General features: G+C 43.0%; 1 protein-coding gene across 2 annotated transcripts in view; it reads left to right on the forward strand.

The window, feature by feature from the left end:
- KHDRBS3 (KH RNA binding domain containing, signal transduction associated 3) overlaps window positions 1–12,082 on the forward strand; it is a 121,255-nt gene that overhangs the window by 51,298 nt on the left and 57,875 nt on the right. For both annotated transcript variants that reach the window (XR_013840888.1, XM_079984462.1), the window contains exon 3: window positions 10,432–10,548. Coding sequence is in view for 1 of the 2 variants with exons in the window: in XM_079984462.1 (XP_079840588.1) it covers window positions 10,432–10,548 (117 nt within the window). In the remaining variant the exon portion in view is untranslated. The remainder of the gene's footprint in view (window positions 1–10,431; window positions 10,549–12,082) is intronic.

The raw sequence follows: 12,082 nt of genomic DNA on the forward strand, positions 1-12,082 counted from the left end.
GTCATTAAACACCACCTGTTTTGCTTCTGATCACTTTGGATGTTACGGGCAGTTTTCTTTTTATTTATTTAAGGCAGCAGCATCCAAGTGGAACCACAAGAAGAAGAAAAATCCACCATAGGGCATTTTCTTTATTTGGCTAAAAACTTGCGCAAACGTTCAACTTTTGCAGAACTGTTGTGTGGGGGGGGGGGGGGAATGAGAGAGAAAACATAGCGAGAAAGAGAAAACATACTTTGCTGATAGTGAAACCCTCCCTGTCTGCATCTTATTTAATAAGATGGTGTGAGAAAGGAAGCAGGATTAGGTGTAGCTCAAGTGTCAGGTTGCACCGAGGCCACTGGGGATGCACAAAACTACAATGGTTGCTCCTGGATCTTTGCAAATACAAAAGCTGGCCATTAGACAGGTCTGTCCTCATCCGAAACGCACAGGTTCATTTCCGGGCCCCTCAGAACTGTGGGAGAAATCCTCAAGTTCTGTAGGCACGAGGAAAAGGCAAACCTGATTTTGGGTGTGTAAAAACTTGCAACGTTAAGATCCAACTCAATACATTATTATGGGAGTTCTGTAATCTAAACCTAAGAATGGAGAACCTCCTTATGTTGAGACCCACTCCTCTTTCTCTCTCCCGTTCCCTACTGGGAATGCGCAGGTCTGAACTGGTTGCTTGCAAAGAGCTCTTTCAACCCCACCCAGTTCCTTTTTGGCTTTTTATGCCACCCCCCCCCCCAAAAAAAAAAAATTTTCTCCACTCTTAGACATTAGGCAAATGGCTGGATGGAATCACTTTGGTAGAGTATCGTATTTTCCGCCGTATAAGACGACTGGGCATATAAGACGACCCCCCAACCTTTCCAGTTAAAATACAGTGGTGCCCCGCAAGACGAACGCCTCACAAGACGGAAAACCCACTAGACGAAAGGGTTTTCCGTTTTGGAGGCACTTCGCAAAACAAATTTTCCTATGGGCTTGCTTTGCAAGACGAAAATGCCTTGCGAGTTCCTGTGGGGTCCCCCCCCCCTTTTTCTAAGCAGCTAAGCCGCTTATCAGCTGATCCGCTAAGCTGATAAGCCGCTAAAAGCCGCTAAACCGCTAATAGCGCTAATCCGCTAAACTGTCAATGGGCTTGCTTCGCAAGACGAAAAAACCGCTATACGAAGAGCCTCACAGAACGGATTAATTTTGTCTTGCGAGGCACCACTGTATAGAGTTTGGGATATACTCGCCGTATAAGTCTACCCCTCTTCCAATGCACACCAAATAAAAATTAAAAAACCAGTGTCCAGTCCGGCTCGGAAATCCGCTCTACTTCCCAGTGGCTGGGGGCTTCTGGGGCCAATTTTGAAGCTTATTTCTGCTTCATCTAGAGAGCTTGGTGTCCTCTGATTTAATTTGCTGCTGTTTTATCCTTTGGTAGGGAGTTGCTGCAGGAGCTGCTGCTGTAGCTGGCGTATAAGACGACCCCCGACTTTTGAGAAGATTTTCCTGGGTTAAAAAGTAGTCTTTTACCCCAGAAAATACAGTAAACTTGTAAGGCCACATGCAATCTTTTGCTACTACGTCATTAAAAATATTGTTATTATTATTACTATTTAAATTTCTATACCAACCTTTATCCAAGGATCACAGGGCAGTTTACAATAAAAACAAAATTAAGGTGAAATTATAACATGTATATCTTGATACAACAAAATGAGGCTATTTTGCCTTATACAACCTGATAGGTCACTTTTTATTTTACAGGGGTATTTTGTTGTATCGAGCTGGGTACTGATTCCTTTGTAACGAATAAATTTTTGCATGAATATTAGGTTTTTTTAAAAAAACCCAAACCAGCCTTTTGGACCCTTTTTGCCGACAGTGACTCTGCTTCAGAAATGAGTTTTGTTGAAGTTCCAGTGCCCAGGCTGTTTGGAAGCTCTCTTCTGTTGATGAGTGAACACTGCAGATGAATTATGCAGTTGGAATTATTATGAGAGCAGTCCTATAGCAAGGTCAGCAAGGACCAGTGGGTTAGGATCCAGCAGACCTAAGAGTTGTTAGATCAGAGAGTGGTTTGTACCTAAACCAGCCTTAGAAATTCTCTTTCCCCATCATTAAATGAAACTCATTCATCCCATTTGTAGCCTACATTTCCTCCCCGGAGCTCTAGGTGGCATACCTAATTTTCCTTCTCCCCATTTTATCCTCATTGAGAGTCAGTGGCTGGCCCAAGGGCACTCAGTGAGCTTCATGCCTGAATAGTTATTTGAACCCTCGTCTCCCAGGTTCTCGTCCAACACTCTACCAATGCACCACACTGATTCTTCTGCATGGCAGTAGAATTTCTGGATTTGGTTGTTCTTGCCTGGTGATTGAGTATATGAGTTGAAGGCCTGTCCCTTGGCTCTTCTTAGTTCAGGGAACAGATCTCTCAAGAGAATCTCTCATAATGAGGAAACAAACTCCCCATTTGCTGAAGATTTATTCGGGAGCGATTCTCCTGCTAACTAAGGAGCTCCCTCAATTTCCTTCAGTGATTCATGTCATCCCTCGTGTCTTGCATTTTTAGCCTCTTTTGAGGATGTTGGAATAGATGGATGGTTTTCACAGTACAGGAAAGCAAAGAACTGGAGTGTCCCAAGGATCTGTAGCACATTTTTATAATAGCAATATGGGACATACATTAAATATTGAGACCGGAGACTATTTACTTATTCATTAACGAACTGGAGTCAGTACTAAGCAGCTAGGCAACCCCCAGTAACTGAAGCATCTCTGCTGAAAAGTTGTATCCTTTTTATGCTGGTTTTTAACTATTTGGGTTTTCTGCAAAGTAACCTAGCATTTACAGGATGGTGAGGGCCCATAGAATATTCTCTGCTGGGGATGCTTAGCCAACATCACAGAACTGCAATTCCCAGAGTTCACATTAAACCAGTTTTAAGTCTTTGGCAGCCTTCTGCAACCTGGTTCTTCCAGATGTTTTGGGCTCCACTTCCTTCAGCCCTGAGCCAGCATTACCAAATGATAAGAGAGCATGGGAGTTGGAAGTTGAAAACATTTACAGGGCATCAGGTGGAGTAGCTTGGTCTATGGTACAGATACATCCTAAGAGTTGTAAGACATGTTGTAATTGAGCCACCCCAGAAGCTTATTTCAGGTTTCCTTTGTGCCAGTTATTTCTTAAGAATATTGCTGACACCTGAAGAGATGAGTACACAAGATGACGGTTGTTCTTTGTTTTAGTGTTACGTGTTTTATGGCTCTCCATCATTCTTTGAGGTGCAGTTCGAAAGCACCTCCGGGTGCAAGTAGATAAATAGGGACCGCTTACCAGCGGGAAGGTAAACGGCGTTTCCGTGTGCGGCTCTGGCTCGCCAGAGCAGCGATGTCACGCTGGCCACGTGACCCGGAAGTGTTTCCGGACAGCGCTGGCCCCTGGCCTCTTAAGTGAGATGGGCGCACAACCCCAGAGTCTGTCAAGACTGGCCCGTACGGGCACGGGTACCTTTACCTTTTTATCATTCTTTGAAGAAGAGTTCCAGCTTCTGTAGCATCTGATGCATCCCAGTAATAAGAATCAAGTGAGCAACATGAACAGGATATCTCTATTGATATCAAAGGGAATGCAAGTTCAACAACTGCAATTAATTATGCATTGAAATCTATATTTTAGATTGTAAACACTATTCACAGGGCTGTGGTTATGTGGGAAGACTGCAAAGAGCAGCATCATTATTGCTGTGTATCTTCAAAAATGAAAATGAAAAAGTCTTGGCTTTCCAAATTGCTTGCATCAGTAACAGAGCTGAAGTTTAATATTTCCTAATTGATATTTTGGGTCTGTATGAATGTTCTGCCTTCAGATTTATATCTTAAAGTAGCTACTTGACATTGTGATATAGATTTCTTGCATGGTTTACTGTAAATGAATAATTCCTCATTTAGGAATGCATTGAAGATTTATTTATATTGCTTTCCCTTAATAGCATACCTGGCTGTGTATTTCAGACGGCTCTATTACTGCAAAAGAAGCCTTGTAATCATTAAATCATGACAGGGTTTGAAATATATTGACCACTGTTCCATTAAACTAAAAAGCAGATCTTTATGTAAGTTAACTATGGAGCACCATTTTAAGCTATGATTGTTTTCTAATAAAATGAGGGAATTGTTGACAAGGCAATACTGATGTCTGGAGGACCCCCCCCCCCCCCCCGCTTCGGGGCTTTTACTAATTGTTTGAGGCTACATCTACCAAAAAAAAAAAAAAAACAACAACAGCTGCCCTCACCAAATTGTCATTACTTCCCTCGAAGAATCGTGGGCATGAAGCTTGCTAATCTTGAAGTTTTGTTGGCTCCCCTGTAATTCCTAAAATAGTTAAGAGCCTGTGCAAATATAGGAGACTGTGGGATTGGGCCATTCCCTCCCCTTACTGGTCCTTGCTCACTTACTGGGTGTGTTCCCACATCATGGTAGGCCGTGGTTAATGAATTATCATGATCATTCAGATCATTCCCTCATCACTCCCTCTGAAGGACCAGCCTGGGAGTCATTTTGGACTCACAGCTGTCCATGGAGGCGCAGATCAATTCTGTGTCCAGGGCAGCTGTCCACCAGCTCCGTCTGTTACGCAGGCTGAGACCTTGCCTGCCCGCAGACTGTCTCGTCAGAGTGGTGCATGCTCTGGTTATCTCCCACTTGTACTACTACTGCAATGCGCTCTCCGTGGGGCTACCCTTGAAGGTGACTCGGAAACTACAACTAATCCAGAATGCGGGAGCTAGACTGATGACTGGGTCTGGTCGCCGGGACCATATAACACCAGTTCTAAAAGATCTTCATTGGCTCCCAGTACGTTTCTGAGCACAATTCAAAGTGTTGGTGCTGACCTTTAAAGCCCTAAACAGCTTTGGTTCAGTGTACCTGAAGGAACAGCTCCACCCCAAACGCTCAGCCTGGACACAGAGGTCCTTCTCCAGGGGTCTTCTCCTGGTTCTTTCACTGCAAGAAGCAAAGTTACAGGGAACCAGTAGTGGCGCCCACCCTGTGGAATACCCTCCCATCAGTTGTCAAGGAGATAAAAGAACTGCACAACTTTTAGAAGACATCAAATCAGGGAGTTTTTAATGCTTCATGTTTTACTATGTTTTTATACCTGTGGTAAGCTGCCTAGAGTGGCTGGGGAAACCCAGCCAAATGGGTGGGGTATAATAATAATTATTTATTACCCCCTTATGAGAAGCGAACAGGAGCAAGCAAACCACAACCCTTGGCTTGAAGTTGGATTCAAACCAGGGATTATGGTTTGTTTTGCTCCAAAAACACTTGAAGTCAAGGCTGGGTCTTGGCCAAACAAAGGATTTTGTTTGTTCCTGCTTGCTAGCAGGGAAGAGGAATGTGGGAGTGATGCAGGACCAATCTGCAGCCCTAATGCCATCTCCCCTTTACCCTGTGTCAGTAGGGCATCTGGTGTTAATGTCAAAACTTCTTTAAAAAGAAGAAGCTAGCATTGAGTGACCCTGTAGTTTCATTGGCCAAGGATTAATGTTGGACACATGCAGTACTGATGAAACAGGAAGAGTGAGCAGGAAGGAGTTAGGGGAAGGAGCCCATGACCCTTCACCCTATTCATGATCACTTAATGGCTATGCTAGAATTACATCTGCATCAGCCTCGCATGAGCTTAAAACTAGTTTAGGTTTATATTATAAAAGTGGCTGAAAAGTAAATTCTGTGGGTCATTTTTGACACAGTAAAAGTCTTCTTTATTATCCTGGTGAGCCTTTCTTACAGCTTGTTCCTACATGGTGACAATTGATTCCCCATGTCATGAAATCTCAAAAGAGGGATTCTTATGCAGCCTAGATAGCTCAGTTGGATGTGATTCTTTACATAACAGTGGATACTAGTTCAGTGTGTTGATGGATAATAGTCTGAGTTCCTCAAGAAGCTTGGATACAAGGCGACTTCTTATCGATCTTCCATAATGTTTACTGATTAAAAGAGCTTAGTAAGAACATAAAGGTCCTTCTGGATTCAACTGAAGATCCACAAAGTCTAGTGTTCCGTTTCCTGAATCAGGCATTTCCCCTCTGAATCTGGGTGTTCATTCAGCTATCTCAGCTAATGGCCATCAAAGATCTCCCTCTTGTCACCTTTGAATTTTGTCCCATTCTTCTTGAAACGTGGCATTATCCTGTGGAGGGGTCAACAGTTCATAGGGTGAATAAAATACTTTCCTTTTGTCTGTTCTGAAGAGACATCTGATCAACTTCATTCTAATTTCAAGTATTATATAAGAAGGGGATTCCCTCGCATCAACTCTCTTCAAGCAATTGTTATTTTTATACCTTAATTATGCCAACCCAACAGTCATATCTTCTAACCTAAAAAGCTTCAAACGTTTTATCCTTTACAGGGAAGGTTCTCTAGCCCTTTGTTTTTGTTGCTCTTTTCTATATATCTTCTGGTGCTGTCATCCTCCCTTGGAGATTTATTCATTTAAAAGATTTCTTACCCAACCTTCACTGTGTAAGTTTCCAAGGCAGGTGACAGCAATAGAATATACAATTATGAAAACCAGCTAAAACCATTGCAATAATTAAACCCACCCTGAATGGAACAGGACAATAAGAGAGGGGGTGGCCAGAGCTATATATTGTATTCCAAATGCAGTCACACTGTAGATATGAAATCTGTAGAAATAAAAACCTGTTTCATTACATCTTTCACTGCTGGAACGCTGTTGGAGTCGACACTTTCATTGCTCTCTCTACTGTGCCTCAAAGATCTTCTTAGGTAGTCACAGCCAGTTTAGATAACATCATTACATCTATAAAGTTCAATTCCCCCCACCCCACTATGCACCATTTTACACTTGTTGAACCTCATTTCTCCTCTTCTTGCATCTTCACCCACTTTGAAGACACACTTCTGGAGTCTTGCAGACTGCTTTGGATTTCATGATTTATTTGCTGGCGTCAGAAAATTTGGCTATTCTACCACTTGCCCCTGACTTCACATTGTTTATATCATTGGCCCCAGTACAGAATCTTGGGGGGAATCCTTTGATTACCACTGTGATAACTGTTTGTCCTTCCCTCTGTCCCTTAACCAGTTACAAACCTACGAGGCCAGGAACTGGTTGAAGAACAGGAGCTAGAGAATAGGCACAAACAGCTATTCTTTTTCTCATTTAATAGTCTGCTTATAATGGAAACTAGGGTGTGGGTGGAGAGGCTGCAGAGAATATCCTAGACCTGCACGTAGAAGAGAGTTTTTCCGTATGCACAGAGTCTTAACAGGAATGCATGTTTCTTAACAGAAATGCACAGATGCATTTCTCGCCATAACGATTACTGATAACCAGACTTACATTGACACAGTTTCAAGTAAACTTTTCTGTTAAGAGGTATTGTGTCAGTCAGGTGACGTCTTGTAAATCTTTCCCCTCACTTACTGCCTGTTGGTATGTTGTGATAGGTCATGAGAATACTGTTTTGGCATCAATTTTATACCACTCTTTCTCTGTTTACACTCCCTCCTGTTTCAGTTTACCTTAGTTGAGCATTCCCCCGATTCATTAGCTGCTAATATTCATATGGGCATGGACATCTGAACCCAGGTCTTGCACCAAAGGAATTGATGTCCATTAATTGCCTTGTTTTCCCTCCAACTCTAACATTCCCATTCTGGTTCTTTCCTAGCTGAAGCCCCATAATGGTGCATGTGAAGTTAGGATTTATTTATTTATTTATTTATTTATTTATTTATTTATTTATTTATTTATTTTTGGCCTTATCAAGCATCACTTTAACTTTCACAACATTGAGCCACATTTCCTATTTCATTGCCCATGCACCCATTTCGGAGAGATCCTTTAGGAGATCTTCATGGTCCCTTTTTGTTTTTCACCCCCTTGACTAAAGTGACTCATCAGCACTGGTCCCAGTACAAGTTAATGATCCATTCTCAGAACTCTCCATTTAGTAGTGATTCTTGTTCTTTAACCAGTTACTAATACACAAAAGGATCCGTCCTCTTCTTTCGTTATAATTTTGAGTGACGGACTTTCTGAACCACTTCTTTCAAAGTCCAAGTATATAGCGTCTACCAGGTCACCACTATCCAAATGCTTTTTGATATTCCGAAAAGCAGAACAGCAAAACAACCCATCCTTCCAAAAACAACTCTTAAAATGTTGGTGAGATGGCATTGACCTTTGCAGAAACTATGCAAATTCTTATTCAACAAGACCTGTTTTTCTATATGTTGGATGCTCCTTTTTCTTCAATACATTTTCAGACTATTTACGCCCAGATGGGTACATATTTTGACTGTCTTGTCTTGGAAGGATGGTTTAAAATATTCTCAGTTTGGGGGGGGAAGTCAACCAGTGTGAAGATCATGTACTTGCTGTTACCTTATTTGGATTGAGGGAGGAGGTTGTTGGTGAGATTGAGGGAGGAGGTAAGTTGGGCAAATACCACACCAGCTCAACCACCCTGGTGTCAGAGGCTTATGCACTGCAAGTACAACGCAGTATAAACTGGTTGATACTTGTCTTGACAGAGATGACCTCCCGTTTTAATAATGTTCTTTCCACATTAATTTGGTTACCAGTTAATGTTGCTACCAACCATTGCCTGTGTGTCTGCAGTTAATGGACGTTTCCCCTTAATTTTGCATGCCTAAATTGGCCTGATGTGTTAAGAGAGCAGAGCTCTGTAGGTGCTAGCCTTTTTGAGCCCGCTTCCTCTAGGAAGCCTCCAGGGATTAAGTGTATAGTATCTGCAGAGATCTCTTTACTGACTTCTATTATCCACAGAGGCTTTTCCTCTTCCAATCTACTCAGATATTGAAAGGAGTTGAACTCAATCAGTCACTCTTAAAGGCTTGGTGTACAAAACGGCAGAGTAGCTTCATTGCAAGATATCTCCTAATCTTTTAAACCTGATGGAGCGCTTCCAGCAGCTGCTTGGATGTGGGGAACAATTTGAAGAGGCTAGTGCTAATCCCGTATCAGTTGTTAAGAAGTTTCAGGGCTGGATTTCTTGCCAGTGACAAAGGAGTGAGGGACTAACACAAAAGTTACCCTGGTCCCCTTCGTGGTCAAGTTATGTGCTAACCTTTAACAAGCTTAAGGGAAGGAAGCAGGGAGGGCTGTGGTTAAGATTGCTTCCTTATAGTGATGGCACCAACCTCCAGAGTTTCATGCTTTTGTGTTTTGAGCATGCACACATGTACCCACCCTGAGTTGGGCATTTTTGAATTACGCTTAGCACTGCTGCAGTTCACAGTGAGCATGTGTGCATCGATTTAGTGGGGAAATGTCATGTGGCAGAATGGGTTGGAACGAGTGCCACAGCTTCCATTCAATTCCAATCTCCTTAAACTTAGCACACTAGTTCGAGGGTAATCGAGGCTGTTTGGGGCTGCTTTAAACACAGGTACTTCAGCCCCAATGTGAACTCTTAAAAACTGTTCTGCAAGCTTCCCTTGGAAGGGGGAAGAGCCTTCTGTGAAAGGTATTTCTTGGTTCACACTGTGGTGCCCACAGCCTGTTCCTCCCACAGCTCCTTCCGGTCCCTAGAGAAGCTTCACAAACGTGCTAATTTTTTTGTGTTTTCGTTTCTTAATTTAAAAATGTAAGAACAGAAATGCACACATTGTTTTGCCAAACAAATGCAGATGCACTTGATAGCCCTGTTGTTGGTTTCACACTTAAGGAATGAGCGTAGGAGCAAGGCTAACTGCTGAGCCAGTTTTAAGTTTACTGCTCCGTATGTTTGCTGGAAGGAAGCTGGGTTCACACAGCTGGAGAAGAACATAATGGTTTGGAACCTTAACCACAAGTAGAAGGGAACTCATGGAACTTTCCCACAACAGCTGGAGGCACCTTGAGAAAGCAAATCCCACCTGTAAGCTGCATCAGCAGCCCTGCACGTTCCAGCTCACCAGTTATCATGATCCCAATTCTCATGATCCCAAGACTATGTCTGTCCTACTTCCATAGGAATCCACGAAGCAAAGGGGTGTCAATTGACTAATGCTGTCTGGATTGGGGGCTGTGGTCTTGTATGGATGCTGCTGCTTTTACGTTCCTGCATTTTTCTTCTTCTTGCCTGTGTCAACTGTACTCTTATGCAGTCTTCTCCTCTCCCAAAACTTTTTAACACAGTTACTGCTCAGCGTGGAATAACCACAGAAATGATGGTAGCTTTGTTTTCTGTGTCTTGTTCCCCCCCCTCCCCTTTTCTCTTTTTCCAGTGGCTCTAAAATTTACAACCCAATACCCTTCTTTATTTTGCAGAAACAGCCAAATGCTGTTTTCAGCAACATTTTTCATAACTGGCATGAATCTTAAGTCACTCTTACAGCTCCTCAGCACTGTGGGTAGTTTTTTATTGCCTATTTGTTGTTGCTTGTTTTGTCTTTCAGTTCAACTTTGTGGGGAAACTTTTGGGCCCACGTGGCAATTCTCTGAAGCGCTTGCAAGAAGAGACATTGACAAAAATGTCAATATTGGGAAAAGGATCCATGAGGGACAAGGCAAAGGTAAAATTGCTAGCTGAAGATCATTAGTGTGCACTGTACTGCTGTGTGTGCCTTTCCTCACTGTTTCTAGTATAGTCTGGGGAGATTCAAAGCAAACACAAATCAAGGTGTATATTATAACCCCTTCTCTTGAGTTCTGCCTACATGCTGGTCCTTCGTCTATGGTATATATTCCTCACTTCAGAGGAAATCCCCTGCGGCAATACCTTCTTTATGGATTCAGGCAGCTGTATCGCTGGAGTATAATGGCAGGCTCATGGTGGTCTCTGAAACCAGCAGCCGCCCTCTTTACCTGATCACATCTAGCAATGAAGTAGGTGATGTGATGTCACTGTGCTGCATGCTTTCCTGTCTACTCCACTTTGAGGTCCGCCACTTGCGAAGGGTGGAGACAGTTGTGTTGCAGCGATGCCGCATCAAACACGTTGTATTAGCGAGCCTTACCAAGGGGTGAGGGGGGTTGGGAGAGAGGAAATGTAAGGCTGTTATTTTCAGAATGAGGCACGTTACTCCTTCCTGTATCCAGGAGTGAGGAGGCCAGTAAGTTTATTCCGTGGAGTATTGGGGAGAAGAGTTGGAGGGTCCACGGAGGCCATTCTAGTCCAGCCCCCCTGCACAGTTCAAGAAATCCAGAGCTAGAGCTTGTAGCAAAATACAGATGTCCAGCGGATGTGAAAACACCACTACTATTCCGTAGCAGAAAGTGTTAGTAGGAGAAAGGGCTATAGCTTAATAGTAGAGCAACATTTCCATATGCATGTGGTCCCAGGTTCAGTCCCCAGCATCTACAAAGTAGAAGTGGGATTGTCCTCTGTCTAAAACCTTGGGGAGCTGATAGCTGGATGGATCAGTGGTCTGACTCTGTATAAGGCAGCTTCCTATGTTCCTATATCACCCACTCTGTTCATTAGGAACCTATCAATCTCATTCTCACCCACCCACTACCATTTTGTACCTTAAAATGGGCATTCTTGATTTCTTGTGATTGTCCTAAGACGCTCTCAGGTGTGTTGAAAGCATTTACACCCCACCCTTCAGCCAAAAGGGATCTTAAGAGTGGCTTATCAGGCTTACAGTCTACAACCAGGAGCGAAATTATGCACCATCTATACAAGTTTGCTTAATTTGAATAATTGTTCAATGCCTTCTGAGATCTGCCTTGTTAGTATCCATACTATGTGCTTGAATTCTGCAGTGATTCAAATTGTAGAGGCTCTATGCTCGCAGAAGTATATATCAGAAGTGCAGTGGTACCTCGGGTTAAGAACTTAATTCGTTCTGGAGGTTCTTTCTTAACCTGAATCTGTTCTTAACCTGAGGTACCACTTCAGCTAATGGGGCCTCCCGCTGCCACCGCATGATTTCTGTTCTCATCCTGAAGCAAAGTTCTTAACCTGAGGTACTACTTCCGGGTTAGCGGAGTCTGTAACCTGAAGCGTCTGTAACCCGAGGTACACCCTATATAGTAAATTGCCATTATGATTATTAGAGTGTGAGAGTGTCTTAAGCTCTCGATCGTGTTAAGTCCCACTAC

The sequence above is a fragment of the Podarcis cretensis genome (genome assembly GCF_951804945.1).
Source record: "Podarcis cretensis genome assembly, chromosome: 7".
NCBI classification, from domain to species: Eukaryota; Metazoa; Chordata; class Lepidosauria; order Squamata; family Lacertidae; genus Podarcis; species Podarcis cretensis.